Below are 25,296 nucleotides of genomic sequence, written 5' to 3' on the forward strand. Positions count from 1 at the left end.
AGTTTCGGAGGTGAAGCAAGTGGGGAGGGACCTTTGCCAATTTGTAGAGACCCACTCCTTCATTTCATAAAGGAAGAACATGAGCTTGCTGGTGGGAAAGTGATTCGTCCAAGTTCATACAAGCAAATGAGTGCCAGAGCTGGGCCTTGAACCCAGGCCTCCTGACTCCTCCTGCAGAGCCCTTTCCACTCCACCAGGCCACGCGTGTATTCGTGGTATTTAAATTTGTGTTCACACAGAGGGAACGAGACTGCTACTCTCCACAGACATAAACTGCGTGGAGCAGAAGGGCAGAGCCCTGCCAAGAGAGATAGGAGGTGTTATCTGTTGCTTCACCCCGCTTTTCTCAACCGAGCTAGATGATTATCTTTGAGTAGCATGCCCCCGCCCCGTTGGAAATGATGAAACATTGGCGACTGACCTCCAGTGACTGACAAGCTTCCGGGTGGGGCTGGGGGGTGGTGAGGGAGATGTTTCCATCAGGACACCGCTGAAACACAGACTGGGATCAGACCTTTCTCATAGACCTGGGGGTAAGTATTGTCTGGGCAGTAGGATTTAAAATTAGTTTAAGGGGTGTGTGTCTGTTTGTGAATGTAAATGTACTCAAGTTTCATAGTGGATTCTTTGTTTACGTGCTGGGATGCCAGGGTGTGGAATTCAATTGCCATCCTCTTGGAGTGAGCTTAAGATTTGGCACTGTGCACTTCACAGACATCAGTGTCCCTCTCTTTTTGACCGCACCCGGAGGCGTGTGGGATCTTAGTTCCCCAGCCAGCGATTGAACCTGTGCATTGGGAGCATGGAGTCTTAACCGCTGGATCGCCAGGGAGGTCCCTGGACATTAATTACCCTCTTGCTCCTGAGACCTGAGATCTGTTGGCAATAGCAGCAGCAGCCTTCAGGGCTCCAGCTGGAAGGTGACTTTGGAGGCAGGAAGAACCAGATCCAAAGAACTTTGCAGAATGTTTACAAGCCTCAATTTCCTCATCTACAAAATGGGTATAAAACCAGCCATGATACAGTAATGCTATGAGGATCACAGATGATGGACATTTAGTGCCCACCCCAGTGCTCCAGCAATAGTAGCTATAAATTAATTACTCTTCTCAAGTCATCTGTGAACCAGATCACGGAGAATATCCCGCTACGTGAGTTTTTCCCTTAAGACTCATTCCGAGTTGCAAAGAACTGGGATGTTTTGAGGGAAACAAACCAGTCTGGCAGTTTAAAAATGTTATGAATGAGAATGAGAAAATGTATGCTGTCAAAGAAAAAAGCCATGCAAACACCCAGACCAGGAAGAGCCTTGCAAACATTCAGGCAAAGAAAAGCCAGCAACAATGACAGCAAAATATAATAGTTGACCCTTACATAGAGCTTCCTATGTCTTGGAACTGCTTTAAAAGCAATATGTAGATTAATTCATTCAATCTTCACAACAACTCTGAAAATATATGTGCTATTCATAGTTTCTCTTTACGATTGAGAAAACTGAGGCACAAAGGTGTTGAGTGATTTGACTGAAGTTGGTGACAGAAAGCTCTTCTAGAGAACTTCAGCACAGAAGAGTGTTTTTAGGGCAGGCCTCTCTCCATCGTCTCTACAGCCCAGGGAGCTCTGGAATGTAGGCTAGGCACTCAAGGAAGACGTGGTAATTGGGATCCTGCTCTTGTCCTTGCATGGGCCTTGTTGTGTGGGCTTCGACAACCCTACCCAGTACAACGCCTTGAGTAGGGTCAGCTGCATATTTGGCAGAGGCCAGTGCAAATAAACATCTGGGGTCCCTCTTTAAAAAATTATTAGGAATTTAAAGAGGGCAACGGCAGAGCACTGGGCCCATCATGGGGCCCTTCTGAGCATGACGTCCTACTGAACAGAATAGGAGGTATGCCCGTGCCCCTGAGACCCAGCGGTGAGGCAGGAACAGTGCTGGAAGTGCATGGTCTCACTTATTCCTCTTGGCAAATCCTGTGAGAGAGGCCTTTGGCTTTCTGATTAATGGAGAAGGGCAGTTAGGCTCAGGGACATTAAGTGCCCCACTCTCCACCAAGCTTAAACAGTATTTATTACATGGAAACAGACTGAATTGCAATGCGTACAGAATGTTATTAATTCAAAGTGCTTTTCCCCATACATTGCCTCTAAAATTTAGAGTCTAAATATTGTGTCAGGAATCGTGGAGCTAAGTATGGACTAGACCTTTGTTCCAGCCACTAAAGTGCTCACAAACTGAGCATAACCTGTAGGAGGTGTTTAGTTTCTCTAAAATCTAGTTAGTCAATTCTATAAAATTTTGTTGGCTGGCCCCTCCAATTTACCTGAAACTTTGCAGAACTAGCAAAATGACTTCTGAATACTGCTTAAGTTGCTTGCAATTGTCTTGTTGATTTGGTCTTGGCACTAAATTGCAATCATCTCAAGTAATTGTTTGTAAAAAGGCTTTCCATCAAATTACTAATCAGAAATTTAGGATGACTTGTTTTCTTCCTAAAAATTGGAAGTGCCTGCACCTATAAAGCTGTGTGACTGGATATGTGGCTTAGCTGGTTGAGACTCATAGTTGCTGTTTCTTGTGAATTTGAGTCTTATCCTCTATGTCACTTTAGACTAATGGAATTCTAAAACAATAAAATGTCAGAACAAAATCTGTTTAACTCATCCCCTTCAGTTTCTAGACAGGGAAACCGAGGCTCAGACAGAGGAAGCAAGGTGTCCAAGGTAGTTGAGTCTAGAAAGTTGAGCCAGAATGTTGACCAAGGTTTTCATTTCACATTCCAGATGTGTCCCAGCTGCCTAGGGTGAGGTCCCTACTACCATGGTGACCAGAGCTGAAGCAAATCTAGGGACGATTTCTCTGATACGCAGGACAGAGGTAACTAACGGTTGTTGTCTTCTCCGTGGTGTTTGTCAGGTCCTGCTTCCTCCCTTCCCACAGCTGGGTGCTTAGACCTTCTCTGTTCCCTGGTGCCTGGACAGAGGGACACTCATAGGACCAAGGATCTCCCAGGACCATACAGCTTTGTTCATCGGATTGTTACACCTCCCATCTGAAAATCATGAGTGAGGGCCCTGTGGGAATGGGTGCATTTATATAGGTAAGCCAGCTTATAGGGCTTGAATCCTCTTTCTGGTCTAAGGATCACCCACTGTTGTACACCTTTATATGCCAAGCACTCAGCTAAGTTTCTTAAATACCCTGTGTAGTGTGGTGAAGGCTGTGGCCTCAAACAGCCTGGGTTTGAATTCTTTCCGCTCCACAGGGAATTAAAGCCTGATTCTGTCCTATGCAAAATGGGGACAGCCATAGTAGCTACTTCATAAGGTTCTTATTTTGAGGGTTAAACAAGATAATTTATTCAAAATGTTTTACATGATGCTGGCATATGGGAAGCACACAACTTGAATTAAAATGAAACAAATGACATCTTCACTTTCCCCATAAAATTCTGGGACCAGAAGACAGAAAGCAATCATAGCTAGGAAGGCCAGAGCTAGGATCCCCAGTCTTTGTTTCTCACCGTTTTCTTGCCCTTACTTGTAGGGTTGCCGGGCAGCATTCCCAGCTTTACCCTGTTTCCTCTTATTGCCATGTGGTCGAGCTACAGTGAACTTTGTTGCAGACAAGCAATTACATTAAAGCTGTCCTCTGCAGCCAGAGCTGGCAGATAGCTTTAGCTGGAGTACTGTGCTCTCCACTTTCCACCCATCCATCCTTCTCAGTGGCTCTTCTATGAAGATTCTATTGCATAAGGATCTCTTATTCTTCTAAAACATTACACATTACACACATCTTCTGACAATCCATCATGCTTCATCGTGGCATTTCTTGTGCTTGTTGATTTTTTTTTACACCTTAATGTCTTGATTTTCCAAGTACAACCTGAGTTCTTGGATGTTCAGATAGCATTCTCCCCTTTTTCATGGCCAAGGGTATTTCATCCAGGACCACACACAGACCACTCAATAAATATTTGACTCATTGAAATTCAGACATTTAACTTATTATCTCAATGTTCTATTAACATGGTGAGATAGAATTTAGATGTAAATAAAACATTTATGTAGATAAATTTGGTCTCATGCTAATTTAAGCTACTCAGAATTTCTGGATTTGTTTTCATACTCTTAAAATACATTTTTTTTCCTGATTGGAAAAAATCATCCACAACATTTCAGTACTTAACTTTTAATATTTAGGTATATTTTCTTCCATTTCCCCATTTTGAAGAAAGCACATTTAAAGAGATTCCCCAATTTAATTTCCATAAATGTATATTTGTGAGAAAATTTATATTTAATATGCAAAATTATTGTCAATGAATTATTCTGAATTTTATGAACAAAATCATGGGAATTGAGGGGTAGAAGTTATTGCTAAACTAATAGACATAATTTTTTTTAATGACCTAGAGTTTTCTTTCTTTAAAAATATTTATTTTTTTTATATTCACTTTTTTACAGAGTTGTAATCATATTATATATTGTATACTACATATATACAATAAAGTATGAGCTAAATATAACTGTCTAGTAATTTTTCACTGAAGACTCTTTCCCTAGATTAATTTTTCCTAAACATAATTTTACAGGTCTACACTACTTTTTAAAAGTGGTTTGTCTGGAACCCACCTTGTTACAATTCCTTTTCGAATATGTTCCAACCTTTCTGGATTGTTATTATTTTTTCCTAATAAATTTTTGAATAATTTTGAAGCTTAAAAAATTCTCACTCTTATTTTGATTGGAGTTATATTGGACCAATAAATCAATTTTGAAGCAATTTTTTAGTCTTCTAACTTCCCAATCTGAAACATCAGATGTCTATTAGTTTAAGTCTTTTAGGTTTCTCGGTAAATTTCTAGAATTTTCTACAAAATAACTTTCTTATGATTAAAGTTATTCTTAGCTATATCTGTTGTGATGGTTGATAAGGCTCCTTGTCCCCCCTGCCCCCAATTCTATTTTCTATTACTAGAAAAATAGAAAGAATGGCTGGTAATTTTAGAATATTTGTCATGCCCTTAGGACTTCCTGAGCAGTCTCATTAATTTCACTAGTTTTTCAATTGATTCTTTGGGGATTCCTAGGTATAAAATCACATCTTTTGCAAATAAGGATAAACCTTACTTTTCCTTGCTCCATTTCTTTCATGCATAAGTTATTAGCTGAGGCTCCAGCACCAGCCTGCCTGGGCACAAAGCCTCATTAACTCTTCTCATTATCTGGGCCAACTTATTTAACTTCTCTGTATCTGAGCTCTGTCCTCCGTAAAATGGAAGTAAAAATAATAGTACCTCCCTCCTAGGTAGTTGTGAGAATCAGATGAATAGACATATGTAAAAGTGTCAGCCACAGACAGCCTGCTCAATAAATATTCATTATTATTTTTATAGATTGGAAGAACTTCCAGGAAGTAGAATTTCCATGATTAATTTTTTAAAATGGTTATAGTAGCCATCTTCATTCTCAAATAATGGCTAAAACATTTTACCATTTGGTAAGATGTTGATTGCTGGTATAGAAGGGATATTCTTTATTAGAGTAAGAAGCAATCCTCACATTTGAATTTTAAGAACTTAAAGAAATGAGGGAAAGGGAGTTGGGGATGGGCAAGTACACAGTGCTATATTTTCAATGGATGAAAAGCACAGAGTGTTATGTGGCAGCCTGAATGGGAGACAGTTTGAGGGACAATAGATGCATGTATACGTATGACTGGGTACCTTTGCTGTCCACCTGAAACTCTCATAACGTTGTTAATTGGCTATACTCCAATACAAGCTAAAGCGTTTAATTAAAAATAGTATTAATGAATAAGTATTCAGTTTTATCAAATGATTTTTGGCATTTTACTGAGATCATAGTTTAAAATTTTTTATTTATCCATGTATTTATAGTATATAAAAGGCAGTTCCTTAAATGATCACGGCTTAGACTTTTGAGTCAAATGAGCTTCAATTAAAAAGACTCTTCCAGTGGGGGCACAAGGGCAAGTTGCTCACTTCTTGGATAACCGCGGTGTCCTCACCTAGAAAATGGTGATAATGTCTGTTCTTATAGAGCAAGAAGATAAAAGCCACAGGGAAAACACTCAACCTTAGCTTTCATTATTGTAATAATTAATCTCCTGGATATCCCTGGAGTAACTTAAAATTTTTTTAGTTTTTATTGGAGTATAGCTTGTTTACAATGTTGTGTTAGTTTCAGGTGTACGGCAAAGAGAATCAGTTACACATGTTCATATGTGTGCATGCTAAGTCGCTTCAGTCCTGTCTGACTCTTTGTGACCCTATAGACTGTAGCCCACCAGGCCCCTCTGTTTGTGGGATTCTCCAGGCAAAAACACTTGAGTGGGTTTCCATGCCCTTCTCCAGGGAATCGTCCTGACCCAGGGATCAAACCCACATCTCCTGCAGTTTCTGCACTGGCAGATGGTTTCTTTACCACTGTGCCCCATATACACACTACTATATGTAAAATAGATAACTAATAAGAATCTACTGTATAGCACAGGGAACACTTCTCAATACTCTGTAATGACCTATATAGAAAAAGAATATATAAAAGAGTGGATATATGTATATGTGTAAGGCTTCCCCAGTTGCTCAGCGTTAGAGAAACTGCTTGTGATGCAGGAACTGTAGGAGATGTGGGTTCAATCCCTGGGTCAGGAAGATCCTCTGGAGAAGGGCATGGCAACCCACTCCAGTATTCTTGCCTAGAGAATCCCATGGACGGAGGAACCTGGTGGGTTGCAGTCCATGGGGTCACAAAGAGTTGGACGTGACTGGGTGATGAGCACACAGCACAAAGTGTGTATTTGTCTATCTCAGTCTTTCAGTTGTCTCTCCCTCCCCTCCCTCTCATAACCGTAAGATTGTTTTCTATATCTGTGACTGTTTCTGTTTTGTAAATAAGTTCATTTGTACCATCTTTTTTTATTCCACGTATAAGCAATATCTCTGCCTGACTTCCTTCTCTCAGTGTGATAATTTGTAGGTCCATCCATGTTGCTGCAGATGGCATTGTTTCTTTCTCCTTTACGGCCGAGTAATATTGTATTGTATATACGCACCACACTTTCTTTCTGCATTCCTCTGTGGACGGTCGGCGGACACTTAGGCTGCTTCCATGCTTGGCTATTGTAAATAGTGCTGCAGTGAATATTAGGCTGTATGTATGTTTTCAAATTATGGTCCTGTCTGGATGTATTCCAAGGAGTGGGATTGCTGGATCATGTGGTAGCTCTATTTTTAGTGTTTTAAGAAACTTCCATACTGTTCTCCATAGTGGTTGTACCAATTTACATTCCCACTAACAGTGTAGGAGGGTTTCCTTTTCTCCACGCTTTCCCATCATGTATTGCTTGTAGATTTTTTTGATGATGGCCATTCTGACCTGTGTGAGGTGATAGCTCATTATAGTTTGATCTGCGTTTCTCTTAATGATGTTGAGCATCTCTTCATGAGCTTTTTGGCCATCTGGATGTCTTCTCTGGAGAAATGTGTATTTAGAGCTTGTGCTCACTTTTTGTGTTGAGTTGTGGGTTTTTTTTGGTATTGAGTTACTTGAGTTGTTTGTGTATTTTTAGAGATATATCTGTTGTGGGTCACTTCATTTGCAAACATTTTCTCCCATTCTGAGGGTTGGTTTCTCATTTTATGATTTCCTTTGCTGTGCAAAAGCTAAGTTTGACTAGATCGCACTTGTTTATTTTTGTTTTTATTTTCATATGCCTATGTTTTTCTCTAAAAGTTTTATGGTATCAGAACTTACAATTAGGTTTTTAATTCATTTTGAGTTTATTTTTGTGTATGGTGTTAGGAAGTGTTCTAATTTCATTCTTTTACATGCAGCTGTCCAGTTTTCCCAGCACCACTTATTGAAGAGTCTGTCTTTTCTTCATTGTATACTCTTGTCTCCTCCGTCATAGATTAGTTAACCTTATGTGTGTGAGTTTATCTCTGGACTTCCTATCCTGTTCCACTGATCTTTATGTCTGTTTTTGTGACTGTACTATACTGACCTGATTACTGTGAAAGTCGCTCAGCTCTGTCCGACTCTGCGACCCCATGGACTATACAGTCCATGGAATTCTCTAGGCCAGAATATTGATGTGGGTAGCCTTTCTCTTCTCTAGGGAATCTTCCCAACCTAGGGATCAAACCCAGGTCTCCCGCATTGCAGGCAGATTCTTTACCAGCTGAGCCACCAGGGAAGTTCAAGAATACTGAAGTGGGTAGCCTATCCCTTCTCCAGGGGATCTTCCCGACCCAGGAATTGAACCGGGGTCTCCTGCATTGCAGGCAGATTCTTTACCAACTGAACTATCAGGGAAGCCCCCTGATTACTGTAGATTTGTAGTAGAGTCGGAAGTTAGGGAGCTTGATTTCCCTGTAGTAACTTATTTTTTATAATTTAATTAATTTATTTTAATTGGAGGCTAACTGCTTTACAATATTGTAGTGGTTTTTGCCATACATTGACATGACTCAGCCACGGGTGAACATGTGTCCCCCATCCTGAAACCCCCTCCTCCCATCCCATCCCATCCCTCTGGGTCACCCCAGTGCGTTGGTTTTGAGTGCCCTCTTTCATGCATCGAACTTGGACTGGTGATATATTTCACATATGGTAATATACATGTTTCAATGCTATTCTCTCAAATCATCCCACCCTCGCCTTCTCTCACAGAGTCCTAAAGCCTGTTCTTTATATCAATGTCTCTTTTGCTGTCTCACATATAGGGTCATCATTACCATCTTTCTAAATTCCATATGTACTGTATTGGTGTTTTTCTTTCTGGCTTACTTCACTCTGTGTAATAAGCTCCAGTTTCATCCACCTCATTAGAATTGATTCAAATGCCTTTTTTGATGGCTGAGTAATATTCCATTGTACGTGTAACACGGCTTTCTTATCCATTCATCTGCCAGTGGACATCTAGGTTGCTTCCATGTCCTAGCTATTGTAAACAGTGCTGCAATGAACATTGGGGTACACATGTCTCTTTCAATTCTGGTTTCCTCGGTGTGTATGCCCAGCACTGGGATTGCTGGGTCGTATGGCAGATCTATTTCCAGTTTTTAAAGGAATCTTCACACTGTTCTCCACAGTGGCTGTACTAGTTTGCATTCCCATCAACAGTGTAAGAGGGTTCCCTATTCTCCACATCCTCTCCAGTATTTATTGCTTGTAGACTTTTTGACAACAGCCATTTTGACTGGCATGAGATGGTACCTCATTGTGGTTTTGATTTGCATTTCTCTGATAATGAGTGATATTGAGCATCTTTTCATGTGTTTGTTAGCCATCTGTATGTCTTCTTTGGAGAAATGTCTGTTTAGTTCTTTAGCCCATTTTTTTTTACTGGGTCATTTATTTTTCTGGAATTGAGCTGCATGAACTGCTTGTATATTTTTTAGATTAATTCTTTGTCAGTTGTTTTGTTTGCTATTATTTTCTCCTATTCTGAAGACTGTCTTTTCACCTTGCATATAGTTTCCTTCATTGTTCAAAAGCAGGCATAGAAGGAACATACCTCAACATAATAAAAGTCATTTATGACAAACCCACAGCAAACATCATCTTCAATGGTGAAAAATGGAAAGCTTTCCCCTAAAGTCAGGAACAAGACAAAGGTGCCCACTCTCACCACTACTATTCAACATAGTTTTGGAAGTTTTAGTCACAGCAATCAGAGAAGAAAAAGAAATAAAAGGAATACAGATTGAAAAAGAAGAAGTAAAACTCTCACTGTTTACAGATAACATGATCCTCTACTTAGAAAACCCTAAAGACACCACCAGAAAATTATTAGAGCTAATCAATAAATATAGTAAAGTAACAGGATATAAAATTAATCATACACAGAAATCCCTTGCATTCCTATACACTAATGATGAGAAAACAGAAAGAGAAATTAAGGAATCAATTCCATTAACCATTGCAATGAAAAGAATAAAATACTTAGGAATAAATTTACCTAAAGAAACAAAAGACATATAAACTATACCTAAAGAAACTATAAACTATAAACCGTAGTTAGGTATAAACTACACTTAAAGAAACAAAAGACCTATAAACTATAGGACACTGAAAAGTTTTTTTATAAAAAACTATAAAACACTGATGAAAGAAATCAAAGCGGACACAAATAGATGGAGAAATGTACCATGTTCATAGATTGAAAGAATCAATATATAGTGAAAATGAGTATACTACCCAAAGCAATCTATAGATTCAATGCAATCCTTATCAAGCTACCAACGGTATTTTTCAAAGAATTAGAACAAATAATTTCACAATTTGTATGGAAATACAGAAAACCTTGAATAGTCAAAGCAATCTTGAGAAAGAAGAACAGAACTGGAGGAAACAACCTGCCTGACTTCAGACTATACTTCAAAGCTACAGTCATCAAGACAGTATGGTACTTGCACAAAGCCAGAAACATAGATCAGTGGAACAAAATAGAAAGCCCAGAGATAAATCCACACACCTATGGACAGCTTATCTTTGACAAAGGAGGCAAGAATATACAAAGGAAAGAAGACAATCTCTTTAACAAGTGGTGCTGGGAAAACTGGTCAACAACATGTAAAAGAATGAAACTAGAACACTTTCTAACACCATACAAAAATAAACTCAAAATGGATTAAAGATTAAAATGTAAGACCAGAAACTATAAAACTCCTAGAGGAAAACATATGCAAAACACTCTCTGACATAAATCACAGCAGGATCCTCTATGACCCACATCCCAGAATAATGGAAACAAAAGCAAAAATAAACAAATGGGACCTAATGAAACTTAAAAGCTTTTGCATAATGAAGGAAACTGTAAGCAAGGTGGAGTAACTTTTGATATAGTCAGGTATTTACCTCTGTATTCATAAATGAGATGAGCCTGGAGAGCTTTCCATTTTTTTCTGTGCCCTACGTTCCTTAAAATTTCAAAAAATCATTTGTAACACTATCTGGATGTAGATTTTGAATAGATAGTTTTTATACTGCTTTTAATTTCAAATAATAATAGTTGTCATTTATTGGATGCTTATTACTATGTGACAAAAGCTAGAATAACTTATATACCTCATCTTATTTCATCTGCAGAAGTGGGTATTGTTTATGCTCATCTAATCAAACCCTGAGAATTAGTGATTATTGATTTTATCTTACAAGTAAGAAAACAGAGGCTTTGAGAGTTTAAATAATTAGACCCAACTCACGCAGAGGATGAGCTGTGATGTGAAGCCAGACTGTCTGACTCCAAGTTCTCTGCCTTTAGCTGCTCAAGAGGTACCAAACTTGGATCCCAAACTTCTTTCTTGTTATTTTGCTTTGTTGCTTTTAGTCTGTTTAAGTTTTCTGTGCTTTATGGAGTTCATTTCACTAATCTACATTTTTCTAGGAAATCGATAATTATATTGATATTTCACACACACAAAAAATGTCAGAAATTTCACAATTTTTGGCCTCCTCTGTTTATGTGGTTATAGCTATTATTAGTTTGGCTTATTTATTTTTGTCCTTTTCTTGATTATTCAAAATTGCATATTCAGTTAGAGGACAAAAATCTAGTAGAGTGAAGGAGACTGAATGATATAAAATAGAAATATGTATTCTTTTCTTTCAAAATACTCCATTTCCATCCAACTACACTTTCTTTTCCCCTACTGTCCTTCCATCTTTAAAGAACAGAATGTTAAGGGCCAGAAAGAGCCTTAGGAGTATTACAAGTGCTGGGCCTAGAAAGGATTTCTACCTGTCCCAGGTCACACAGGTAGCAAGTGACTGAGCCAGGAGGAGGAGCCTGGCTCTCATCTCCCTGTATTGTTCTCTTAGAGCTCAAATTCTTCATTTTAAAGACAATAAATTAATGAAAATTTCCAAAAAATCTTTTTATAAACACTTTATAAAAAAATCTTTAAAGCTACTTATTTTTTGCTATACAGTAGGTCTTCATTGCTTATCCATTATTAAAGCTACTTAATTTTAAAAGATTGATCAAGTCATCTTAGCAATATTGATTATTACTTTAATTCATATGATGTTTACATAAATCATCTTCTGTTGTGTTCTTTCTGAATATATCTATCCAAAGAAAGCATGGCATCAGACAGGAAAAGGTGTGTTTTTATTATTTCATCTCTTTTGTTATGCTGTACCTTTTAGAAAGGCCACGAGAGAGCTCCTTTAGCAGGAGAGGGGGAAATAAGACAATGGAATCCAGTCTTAACTCAGGGTTTCCACCCGGTTCGAAGAAAACAGAAGAAATGCTCTCAGCCCTCTGCTGACCTGTGGTTTGCAGGCAGTTGGCAGAACACTGCATTAACGAGCGGCTGGGTATTCAAACCTGAAAGAGGGCAGGACAGTCACATTTTGATGATGGAACAAAGCATACTGAACTCTCACACGGTCCAGGCATTTTTTTCACAACTTAATTACTTCAAATTGCTCATTTCCCGGTTGTTTGAGGTGCGTACACAAATGAGCAGATGTTTCTGCCGACTGTCTGATCAGCAATCTGCAATTAGCCCCCAAGGAACAACCTGCTCATTGCGGTTAGGGGCCATTAGCCACTTAAATAATGACATCTGTCATCATTTTCATACCTCATCCTGCCAAGATTTTATCTTCAAACTGTACTCAAAATCGAATGTATAAGCTTCCAAAAATAGACAGACCGAATATTTATAGTGCCACTCTAGTCACCATCTTGGTGCAGGGTTTTAGGGTTGAATGATACCTAATAATTATTGAGTGCTTTCCACATGTCTGCCACTGTATTTAGGTCTTTACAAACATAACTTCCCAAGCCCTCACAAGAACTCTGTGAGGGATATAATATCATTAACCCCATTTAACAGGTACAGAAACTGAGACACTGAGAAGTTCAATAATTCACACCTAGAAGGGAACAGAACTTGGATCCATGTTGACCTTTATCTTATATATTGACGACACAGTTATAGTGTGTTGTTTAGCTAGTAAGATGCTCATAATATATTAAAATGAAAGGAAGAAGTGTAGGCAATATTGTTCTGAACAAAAAGACCCAATAAGATAATGCTTTTAACATAATGTAACGTTTATCTAACGCAGTGATCCTCAGCTGGGGCAAAAGTGACTGCCTTAGGGAGACATTTGGAAATGTGTGGGGTCATTCTGGCCTGTTACCTCTGTTACTGGTGGTCTCCCAGGCAGTGCAAAAGCAGTTTTAGACAAGGAGCTGTTGGCTCTGAATGTCCAGAGTAGTAAGAAATACTGGTAAAGTAGAATACTAGTCATTTTCAATGATGCCATAAAACTGAAGGTGGCAAACTCAAATGCCTTCAGGGATCAGTCAGGACTGAAAAGTACATGACCTTCCTCAGGGCATCCACATACAAATCTTTAAAGTACCTTATCAAATAAAATCATCTAGGTGTCAAATTGGGCCTGTGAGCACCCAGATTGGGGCTTTTTAATGGAGATTTTCCTGATCTGGAAACAAGTTTATGATGTATTAAGCAAAGAGGAAAAGTAACTACTCAGCGCTGCTGCTGCTGCTACGTCGCTTCAGTCGTGTCCTACTCTGCGCTACCCCATAGACGGCAGCCCACCAGGCTCCCCCATCCCTGGGATTCTCCAGGCAATAACACTGGAGTGGGTTGCCATTTCCTTCTCCAATGCGTGAAAGTGAAAAGTGAAAGTGAATTCGCTCAGTCGTGTTCGACTGTTTGCGACTCCATGGACTGTAGCCTACAAGGCTTCTCCGTCCATGGGATTTTCCAGGCAAGAGCACTGGAGTGGGGTGCAATTGCCTTCTCCGAACTACTCAATATGATGCCTTGTTTCAAAAAGATAGTGTATACAAATATTTCCATACACATACAAAGTGCATATATTTGTGAAAATATAAAGACAATTTTACGAATGAAATTTGAGTTCATTTTATGAAATGCTTTGCTTATTTGCACTCCTAATTTTTTATATTTCAAATACCTATTAGTTGTTTGATTTTTAATAAAGAGTTTAAAAATATTAAAAAATAATAAACAGAGTTTTCATTTAAAAAACGAAAACTTAGAGCATGATTTCAGAATACAGCCCTGGTGGTATCCCTACCATCTCCTTCAATGGAAGAAGCAGAATAACTTCTGTAATTAAAGACAAATGAGCCATTTAATATGAGGTCAGCATTCCTAAAGCGTAAGAGCGCCCTTTAAAAAGAAACACTGTTGATTTCCTGGCATACTGGCTTTGTCTCTAGCCCTTTTCCATGATTTCCATGCTTTTCTTGTGATTCAATGAAGCTCTCCTGGTAACATCCAATCATCTTTTTTGCATCTGCCCCAGAAATCAGGATTAGTACTGAAATTTCCTTGAGAAGGAGAAGGAAATGGCAACCCACTCCAGTATTCTTGCCTGGAGAATTCCATGAACAGAGGAGCCTGGTGGGCTACAGTCCATGGGGTCACAAAGAGACACGACTGAGTGACTAACATACTTCCTTGAGAAATTTGCTTGAGAAATCGGTATCTGTTGAAATTTAAGTAGGGCTTATCCAAAGTAAGACTAGGTCAGGCATTTAAAATATATCTATTCCCTTTCTTCAATCAAGTCAACTAATTTTTCAATATCATTGTTTTTATGAATAATCCCATACTCACTTCATCACTTTGGTGTTTTATTTCCAGCCTCCTGGCTCTGCAAATTTTATCCTGTGCATGTCACTTTTGACTGAACTTTCTCCCTAGAGTTAGCTGATCACTGGGGAGTACTGGGTTGTCTATCCATGTGTCCTGGGACTTAGGGGAGGGGTTGTTGTTACTGTTCAGTTGCTAAGTCGTGCCCAACAGTTTGCGACCCCATGAACAGCAGCACGCCAGGCCTCCCTGTCCATCACTATCTCCCTGAGTTTGCTTATACTCATGTCCATCAAGTCAGTGATGCCATCCAACCATCTCATCCTCTGTCAATCCCTTCTCCTCCTGCCTTCAGTTTTTCCCAGAATCAGGGTCTTTTCCAGTGAGTTAGTTCTTCACATCAGGTGGCCAAAGTATAGGAGCTTCACATTTAGCATCAGTCCTTCCAGTGAATATTCAGGACTGATTTCCTTTAGGATTGACTGACTGGATCTCCTTGCAGTTCAAGGGACTCTCAAGAGTATTCTCCAGCACCACAGTTCAAAAACATCAATTTTTTGGTGCTCAGCTTTCTCTATGGTCTGACTCTCACATTCATACATGACTACTATAAAAAACATAGCTTTGACCGTACAGACCTTTGTCAGCAAAGTGATGTCTCTGCCTTTTAATACACTGGCTAGGTTTGTCAAACTATTCTTCCAAGGAGCAACTGTCTTTGAATTTTGTGGCTGCAGTCACCATCTGCATTGATTTTGGAGCTCAAGAAAATTAAAATCTGACACTGTTTCCATATTTTCCCCATCTATTTGCCATGAAGTGATAGGACCGGATGCCATCATCTTTGTTTTTCGAGTGTTGAGTTTTAAGTCAGCTTTTTCATGCTCCTCTGTCACGTTCATCAACAGGCTCTTTAGTTCCTCTTCACTTTCTGCCATTATCTGCATATCTGAGGTTGTTGATATTTCTCTCGGCAATCTTAATTCCAGTTTGTGATTCATCTAGCCCAGCATTTCACATGATGTTAAATAAGTTGAATAAGCAGAGTGACAATATACAGCCTTGTTGTACTCCTTTCCCAATTTTGAACTAGTCCATTAATCCATGTCTAGTTCTACCTGTTGCTTCTTGTCCTTAGGTTTCTCAGGAGGCAGGTAATGTGGTCTGGTATTTCCATCTCATTAAGAATATTCCATAGTTTATTATGATCTGCACAGTCAAAGGCTTTAGAATAGCCAATAAATCAGATGATATTTTTGGAATTCCCTTGCTTTTTCTATGATCCAGCACATGCTGGTAATTTGATCTCTGGTTCCTCTACCTTTCCTAAATCCAACTTGTACTTTTGGAAGTTCTTGGTTCACATATTGCTGAAGTCTAGCTTGAAGGATTTTGAGCATAATCTTGCTGGGATGTGCACTCATCAATTGTACAATTGTACAGTTCAATTTGAAAATGAGTGCAATTTGAACATTCTTTGGCATTACCTTTCTTTGGGATTGGAATGAAAACTGACCTTTCTAGTCCTGTGGCCACTGCTGAGTTTTCCAAATTTGCTGGCATAACAAGTGCAGCACTTTCACAGCATCATCTTTTAGGATTTGAAGTAGCTCAGCTGGAATTCCGTAATCTCCACTACTTTTGTTCATAGTAATGATTTCTAAGGCCCACTTGATTTCACACTCTAGGATATCTGACTCTAGGTAAGTGACAACACAATCATGGTTATCTGGGTTATTAAACTGTGGAAACTTCTTCAAGAGATGGAAATACCAGACCACCTAACCTGCCTCCTGAGAAATCTATTTGCAGGTCAAGAAGCAACAGTTAGAACTAGACATGAAACAACAGACTGGTTCCAAATTGGGAAAGGAGTATGTCAAGGCTGTATATTGTCACCCTGCTTATTTAATTTATATGCAGAGTACATCATGAGAAATGTTGGACTGGAAGAAGCACAAGCTGAAATCAATTGCTGGGAGAAATATCAATAACCTCAGATATGCAGATGACACCACCCTTAGGGCAGAAAGTGAAGAAGAACTAAAGAGCCTCTTGATGAAAGTGAAAGAGGAGAGTGAAAAAGTTGGTTTAAAACTCAACATTCAGAAAACTAAGATCATGGCATCTGGTCCCATCACTTCATGACAAATAGATGGGGAAAGAATGGTAACAGTGAGAGACTTTATTTTGGGGGGCTCCAAAATCACTGCAGATGGTAACTGCAGCCATGAAATTAAAAGACGCTTGCTCCTTGGAAGAAAAGCTATGAACAACATAGACAGCATGTTAAAAAGCAGAGACATTACTTTGTCAACAAAGGTCCATCTAATCCAAGCTATGGTTTTTCCAGTAGCTATGTATGGATGTGAGAGATAGACTATAAAGAAAGTTGAGCACTGAAGAATTGATGCTTTTGAAGTGTGGTGTTGGAGAAGACTCTTGAGAGTCCCTTGGACTGCAAGGAGACCAAACCAGTCCATCCTAAAGGAAATCAGTTCTGAATATTCATTGGAAGGACTCATGCTGAAGCTCCAATACTTTGGCCACCTGATGCAAAGAACTGACTCATTGGAAAAGACCCTGATGCTGGGAAAGATTGAAGGGGACGGCAGTGGATAAGATGGTTGGATGGCATCACTGAATCAATGGACATGAGTTTGAGTAAACTCTGGGAGTTGGTGATGGACAGGGAGGCCTGGTGTGCCGCAGTCCATGGGGTTGCAAAGAATCAGACACGACTGAGCGACTGAAATGAACTGAAGAGCTTTTTAGTACAGTTCTTCTGTGTATTCTTGCCACCTTTAAAAAATCTCTACTGCTTCTGTTAGGTCGTTGCTGTTTCTGTCCTTTATTGTGCCTATCTTTGCATGAAGTGTTCCCTTTATATCTCTAATTTTCTTGAAGAGCTCTCTAGTCGTGTCCATTCTATTGTTTTTCTCTATTTCTTTACATTGCTCACTTAAGAAGGCTTTCTTATCTCTCCTTGCTATGCTCTGGAAATCTGCACTCAGTTGGGTAAATCTTTCCCTTTCTCCTTTGCCTCTCTTCTTTTCTCAGCTACTTGTAAGGCCTCCTCGGACAATCACTTTGCTTTCTTGCATTTCTTTTTCTTCAGGATGATTTTGGTCATCACCTCCTGTACAATGTTACAAACTGCTGTCTTTAGTTCTTCAGGCACTCTGTCTACCAGATCTAATCCCTTGAATCTATTTATCATCTCCACTGTATAATCATAAGGGATTTGATTTAGGTTATCCCTAAATGGCTTAGTGGTTTTCCCTACTTTCTTCAGTTTGAGCCTGAGTTTTGCAATAAGGAGCTAATGATCTGAGCCACAGTCAACTCCTGGTCTTGTTTTTGCTAACTGTCTAGAGCTTTTCCATCCTTGGCTGCAAAGAACATAATCAATATGATTTTGATACTGACCATCTGGTGATGTCCATGTGTAAAGGAGGGGGTAGGTAGTTTCCTCGGGTCCCCTCTCACTTGGCTTGCCATCTGGAGCAGTTTCCACCCCCTGCTCCCAGTGACCCATTCATGCCATGACAAAAGTGAGTTAATGCAACACTCCTGCAGAAGGAACCACAGGAGGCTCCTTTTCCAGAGGTGACCTTCTGGTGTCCTCGGCACCAGGGTGGTGGGTTTTCGGATGAAGTGAGGTGGGGTGGATCTCTCCCTCTTAGAATGTTCCCACTTTCCATCTTCCCGACGCATCTCATATACTGAATCTATACATAATGAAGAAGGTCCAGGTCATGTCTGGACGCTGAATCCATCTTTATAAAATCAAATTAAATAGCATTCTTTAAGGGTGATGATGTTAGGTATACTTTGCTCATTTAACTTGAAAAGTAAAGAGTGGATAGAGTTAGGTTCCTTTGGGAAAAGTGCCTAGATTTTAGTATGTATCAGAACTTATTATGTCAGAAAGAGGTGACTTAAGCTAAGTATGATGCCTAAATTGGCATCCCGTTTTTCTCCTGGTTTCTTTCTTTCTGGCGGCGCTGGGTCTCCGCTGCTGCGTGTGGGCTTTCTCTGGCTGCAGCAAGCAGGGGCTCCTCTCTGGTTACGGTGTGTGGGCTCCTCACCACGGGGGCTTCTCTTGCTGGAGCAGGGCTCCAGGTGTGCCGGCTTCCCTGGTCGCGGTGTGTGGGCTCAGTCGTGGGGACACACGGACCCTGGCGCTCTGGGGGTCCGTAGTTGAGGCACGTGGGCTTAGTTGCCCTGCAGCACGTGGGATCTTCTGCGTCTCCTGCACTGGTAGGCGACCTCTTTAACCACTGGACCACCAGGGAAGTCTGCTCCCAACTTTCGACCTCACACAAAAAAAGTTGTTCCCGAAGACTGGCTTGTTGGTTGGTAAAGGATGTAGAAGAGAAAGTAGTTTTTTCTCTCTGGCAGCTTCCAGCTGGCCAACACCCGGCCCTGGAGAGGCAGTGGGGGCAAACCTCTCAGACTCCCTCCTCGGTTATTGCCTCCTCTCTCTCCAAACTTATTCCAAGCTGGATCTTGGACAGGCCCACCCAGTGCAGAACTACAGATAGAAGTAAAAAAGGCAGGGCTTTCCACACTACTCTTTAACACTTGGAAACCCTGATTGAGAAAATAAGCTTTATCGGCATTAAAAGGCTTTTCAACATTTATCGTCTGCAGCAGGACAGTGGGCCATCATGTGGCCCATTTTGTGCTAAGTAAAGATCATTTTGAAAACTTTGAAACCATCTTGGCTTTGTTTTATAATACACTCCTTATTCAGCACTGTGGTCCTTATTTTTGACACTAAAAAAAATTTTTTTTAATTGAAGTATAGTTGATTTACAAAATTGTGTTAGTTTCTGGAGTATAGCAAAATGATTCCTTTTAATCATGGTTTATTACAGGTTATTAAATATAATTCCCTGTACTATATAGTAGGACCTTGGTTGTTTTTTTAAAATCTGTTTTATATATAGTAGTTTGTATCTGCTAATCCCAAACTCCTAATTTATTTCCTTTCAGCAGTGTGGGTGCACGTGTGTGTGTGTGTGTGTGTGTGTGAGACACTGGTGTGCGTCACAATCTCTCCCAGTGTATTCGCTCCTGCGGGACTGCTCTGTGCTTCCAGCAGCAGGCAAGGCTCTGGAGAAGAGACAGAATGTTGGGGAGTGTGGGCCTGGATGTAGAGCTCAAACCAGGTTTGACTGGAGGGCCTCAGACATGTCCCTCAGCCCTCTGGGCCTCACGTGGCTCCTTATAAGAGGAGGGCCGTGACATCTAGGTCCTAGGCTTGTGTGGATCAGCTCGGAGGGCCAGGCTGCGGGGGGCTCAGCCCTGGGGCTGGCAGGTGCTAATCCTGTTACTGCCTGTTTTGTAGATTCAGAAACTGGAATCTGGGGAGAGGAAAGGCGACGACCTCCCACCTGTAGAGACTGCCCAAGAGCTCTGACACACTGCCTCGCATCTGCAGGTCTCCAGGGCCGTCCTGCCGGGGGTGCTGCGTGGAGACAAGGTGCCAGAGAGAGCCCGCGCCCCACTCGCCACCCGCGGCGGCCCTCCAGGAGCTTGTCATGCTAGCTCAGTGAGTGGTCTGGGGAGAGCCGGCTCAGGTTCCCGTGAAGGGAACATCACTTCCTGCGCACAGCACCCTCCCCGGGTCCTGAAGCCTTCCCTTTAAACAGGGAAGGGACTCAAGCCACAACAGCAGTACCTGCAGGCTGCCCCTGGCTTGGGGCAGGGATTGGTTTGCAGCTGTCTCAGCACCTCCAGAATCTCTCACCCGATTTCCTCATTTCCCAACAGGGTCATGGAGGTCTGGCATGGAATCGTGATCGCAGTGGTGTCGCTGATCCTGCAGGCCTGTCTCCTCGCAGTCATCAACTACCTGCTCAGCAGGCACATGGGTAACTGGCTCAGCGTTCTCTTCCTTCCTGGTCCCCCTCAGGGACCATTCCCAAGCCCACAGCAAGATGAGCCCCCAAATATCACTTGAAATCCTACTTGAGGAATCGCTAGCCAGGTGTCCCCTCACTCCACCAACCTCTTAAGTGGGTTATCTCACTCTGACCCAGCCCATCTGTGCTTGGGAATGAAGGCTGAGAGTCCTTTTGCTACCCAGACCTCCTGCCTAGAGACAAGCTTCTGCGATGCTCTTGAGGCTGGGCTCACTTAACCCGAGCGTAGTAAATTTCCTTCATCACCGCCAAGAGACGTGTAGAAATGGCCTTGAATTACAACAGAAAGGAGTATGGTTAGACTAAGATATGAACTTAAATTTCTGAGCTGATTTGCAGTGAAAGACAGGATGTTGTGTCTGAGGAAGACATTATAATTAGGGGAAGTAAAATAACACTGCTTGGGCTGTGCTAAGACAAGGGATAGAGCAGGATGATGTAAGTCTAAGCTTCTCTCGTCATTCATTCATTTATCCAGTACAACAGGAATCAAAATAAAAATCCGTGCCATTATGACCTTGCATTCGTGGGTAATGCAGACGACAAACAAACAAGTAAAATGTGTGTCAGGTCAGGGTAAGTGTAGAGAGAAATGAAGCAAGGCAGGGAGATATGAACGGGATGGGGGTCAGCATCCCCGAGACACCAACATTTGAGTCTAACCCTGAGGGAAGTGAGGAAGTGAGTCACACCTAAAAAGTCCATAAACTAGGGGATTTACTCATCCTGGCGGAAGCAGAGGGGCCCAGAGGGATGGAGCGGAGGTGCTGCAGGAAGGGGGAGGGGGCGGGAGGCCTTCGGCTTGGACTGGAGCTTTTACTCCCTGTGAGGCCAGGGGCGCTGCAGGGTCCTGAGCAGGGGAGGGCTGAGCTGTCTGATGAGTGTTCCCTTGGTAGAGCTGTGCTCACAGATGCAGGATGTGCCTGGCCAGGAGAACATCCACTTTTGACTCTTGCCCTGTCCCCGGCAGCCAAGGAAAATGAGCGCATATTGAAAGGGGCCAGGTCCCAGGCCCCCAGCGTTAGTCCAGCTCACTGCTGCCCGCCTGCTGCCAAGGAGAGGAAGGAGACTCGGGCGGAGAGGAACGTCCTGGTGCCCGAGCCCCGCTACCAGCGTGAGTGCTACTGCGAGGGGAACGTGCCATAGCTGCTGCTGTTGTGTCTGGACCCGGGGAACCTCTTTGCAGCAGCCCATCTTCCTGCCCCAACTGCGAGCTGGAGGATTCCTCACAGCCTCCCCAGTGCAGGCCAAGCCAGGCCGCTGCTTTCAGAAGGCCACCCGTCCTGTCCTATCTGGCGGGGCAGACGGCAGTGGGTTTGTGTAGGCCTTAGCTCTTTCCTGGCTCCCTCGCAGGCTTGGGTGCTGTCTCTGCTCCTGTCTCTGTGACACGATGGTATCTTTTCTTCGGCCCGCCATTAGCTAGAGCCCAGATTTCAACCACATCTGTCTGCTCCCAGCCATGGGATCTGGGCATTTTAATAAACCTGAGTCTTGGTGACGGTTCACATCTATATCCCCCTCCAGCAAGGGGACCAACAGGAACACCACACTCTTGCTGTTTTCTCTCTCTCCCCACTTGAGAGACCTGCCAGGCCACTCTTCACACAGTGCAAACTGCTGCTTCCGCAGCAAGACATTCACTCACCAGAGATTGCCCTTTTCACTGCTTATCTTTTGGTTGATTTAAGTTTGCCCCATCCTTCTGAATTTTATCTTTTCGTTAGAGAAATCTGGTTGTCAGGCTTCCTCAGCACCAAGATAAGGCTTCAATGCATGAGGGACCCAGAAGATGCCACTTGCATGATCTCAGGGTTTCAGAGGAAGTGGAGAGGCACTGGCCTCACCATGACCCTTGATCCCAAAGCTTCCCTGAAGCCTGGCTGCAATCAGAGACTCGGTGGTTGGCAGGGACATCAGAGATCCTCGTCCAACCCTCTCTGTCACAGGGGACAAGACCAGGGCACAAAGAGAAATGTAATCTGCCTGGAGTTAGTGACAGGCTTAGATTAGAAGTTGTGCCTGTGATTTCTGGGGCCAGATTTGTTTGCCTTGGGCCATAGTGGCTCAGCACACCCCCCTTACTCCCCTTCCAGCAGCCAGTCTTTCTCAAGCACAGGGCAGCCTTGCGGGCTTGGTATTTACTTTTAGATGGAGCTGGAAATACAGCAGGGCCTGGACTCTTGGATATGTTCCTGGCCATTTCCAGAGGTTTCCACTTTCTCTGCTCCATTCCTCTCTTCTCTCTGGGGGACACTGGTCCCTCTTCCCCACTCCACTTGAGATGCTGGCTCTGCTTCTGTCTTTGTCTCATGCTTCCTTCCATTGCCTCTATACTCTCTAAACACCCTCTGGCTGCCTTTAGAAGAAGAACAATTTCTGTTTTTCCCTAGATGACAGTGACACGTCCTCAGATAGCTCTGACAGCTCAGACAGCTCACCTCCCACCACCTGCCAGGTAAGGGACACCCCTAGTGACCCCAGCAGTCTGGGGTCACCTGGGCTGCAGAGACGGGGGCAAGGAAGGAGGGCCACCAAGTCATTATAGCAGCCTTCGGTGAGGGTGGTCGGGTTTTCACTCACAGGCCTGTACCAACAGCACAGAGCGTCCAGACAAAGCGGGTCTGAGTGGGCTCTAAAAATGAAGGTGCTCACAGGAAACCCCCTTCTCCCCACGTCCCAGTTACTGGCCAAAGTCCACCCTGAGTCCCGACCTCACTTGGAGAGTCTTCACATTTTTCTTCCTTAAGCCATTCATTCCCACAGGTACAAGGAGCAGTCTCTCTCATTGCCTTGACCCTGCTCTCAGACACGGCTACCTGGGACCCAGGTTCTTTCCCATCTGGCCCAGGGCAAGCCTCTTTGAGTTGAGTACCTTCTCCAAACGTGGTAGGAATTTTGACCCAAATTTCTTTGCTTTCCCCCCCTAAGGTCACCAAGGATGTGAACTACACACAAGTAGTCTTTGCAGCCCCTGGAGATCGAAGAAATGACTCTGTCCTGGACTATGAGAACATAAAGGAAGCCACAGATTATGTCAATGTCAAGCCAAAGAGCCACAAGCCCAATTTCTGGACTTTCGTGAACCCTGCTGTCTCTGAACCAGTGGAATACTCTCAAGTGGTCATGTGAATCCTGGGCTTTTTAATGGGGTGCAGTTCCTTATGAATTCTTGCACTTACTTTATAGGGAAATTACTGTTTTTTGGGTTTTTTTTTAAGATGAGGCATAGGAGGAAAAAACAAGCCTGTATCTCAGCAAGAAAGATTCAGATCAGAAAGAACTTTCAGGTTTCATGAAAACATCGGAGCATATCAGTAGAGAAAGTGATTAAATCTTTCTCCATAAAAATTTTTTTAAAAATTTTAATCAGCTGTAGTAGAGTTCTGTTTGACAGTCTAATGATTAAATGCCTCTCTGATCTCTTCAATTATTGGGAATAAACAGCTTCCTTAAAAATTTTAAATAAATAGCAACCACCAGTTCCTCTTTTCCTCTGGCCTAACCTTGCATGCCGTTCCTTTTTGAGTGTTGTATCTTGCTGAGTAAGCCTGCTCTGCCCTCAGAACTTTAAATAGTGCACTTGGAAGGCTCACCACTATTTCACCTTTGAATCTGCTAATTCTTAGGAATTAAAGATGACAGAGCCATCTTTATGTCATTAAAAAAAAACTTTCTAAATTCAATCCAATAAAATTCAATATCTATTCTTGGTTTGTGGTTGCTATTGTTTTTACTTTTGTACTACCAATTTTGGTAGCAAAAGAACACTTTCTTAACCTAATTAAGAATAGCTTATCTGAAACCAGCTGATGACATGATGTTTAACTGTAAGGCCCTAGACTCAATCTCACTAAATCTTAAACAAAGTAGGAATGTCCAAAAGCCTACCATTTCCTTTACTCTCCAACAGAGCTCTAGAAATTCTAATCAGTGCAGTAAAACAGTTAACACAAATGAGGGCTGTAACTATGGGAGAGGAGGATAAGTTTGTGATTGTTTGCAATATGCTAGTCCTAGAAAACCTCAAAAAATTAAATGTTCTTAATAACATGCTGTAAGCTGTGACTAGATAAATATACAACTTACTTTTCCCAACAGCTAATTAAGACACAAAATGGAAAAAAAAAATGCTCACAATAGCTAAGCAAACATCTCAAAAAATAGAAACTTTAGAAACACTCCTGGCCAAATTAAAACACCATAGAAACCATTCATCAGCTGTGTTCCACCTGCTGACTCTGAACGACCTTTCTAGCCCTGGTACTGAGAAAGGGGGTAGGGCGTTGTGGGGGTGGGGGCAGCTTTCATCTCCCCAGTTTCCTCTTCCCCAAGATGATCTGAAGACATTGTTCCTGTTTGAGTTTTGGAAATTTTTGCCAGTCACATGTCCCTATACATTTAGCTATCATTGTTGCTCCTCTCCCACTACAGCTTGAAGGTTTGTGTTCCCCTCAAATTCACATGCTGAAATCCTAACCCAAGATAATGGTGCTGGGAGATGGAGCCTCTGGGAGGTTATTAGATCATAAGGAAGACACCCTCCTGAATGAGATTAGTGCACTTAGAAATCCAGAGCGCCCCAGTGCCCTCCACCATATGAGGATACAATGAGAAGTCTGCAGCCCAGAAAAAGACACTCACCAACTATTCTGACACCTTTCAAAACTATGAATAATAAACATCTGCTGTTTATAAGCAACCACTCAATGATATTTTTTGATGGCATC

At 41.9% G+C, this 25,296-nt stretch overlaps 1 protein-coding gene across 1 annotated transcript; it reads left to right on the plus strand.

Annotated features, from left to right (window-relative positions):
- The first annotated feature begins 463 nt into the window (after positions 1-463).
- Positions 464-24,203, plus strand: RHEX (regulator of hemoglobinization and erythroid cell expansion). The gene is made up of 7 exons (XM_065937322.1): positions 464-533; positions 2,782-2,875; positions 19,993-20,196; positions 20,418-20,518; positions 21,540-21,683; positions 22,960-23,024; positions 23,498-24,203. Exons 3-7 carry the CDS (start codon positions 20,186-20,188, stop codon positions 23,696-23,698), a joined length of 522 nt encoding a protein of 173 aa, XP_065793394.1. The 5' UTR covers positions 464-533; positions 2,782-2,875; positions 19,993-20,185; the 3' UTR covers positions 23,699-24,203.
- The last annotated feature ends 1,093 nt before the right edge of the window (positions 24,204-25,296 follow it).

This window comes from Muntiacus reevesi, chromosome 5 (genome assembly GCF_963930625.1).
Source record: "Muntiacus reevesi chromosome 5, mMunRee1.1, whole genome shotgun sequence".
Classification (NCBI taxonomy): Eukaryota; Metazoa; Chordata; class Mammalia; order Artiodactyla; family Cervidae; genus Muntiacus; species Muntiacus reevesi.

Coding starts and splice junctions, on each gene's coding strand:
- RHEX (XM_065937322.1), top strand. Junction 20,519..21,539: donor CCTGCTCAGCAGGCACATGG/GTAACTGGCTCA, acceptor TGTCCCCGGCAG/CCAAGGAAAATGAGCGCATA. Junction 21,684..22,959: donor GCCCGAGCCCCGCTACCAGC/GTGAGTGCTACT, acceptor GTTTTTCCCTAG/ATGACAGTGACACGTCCTCA.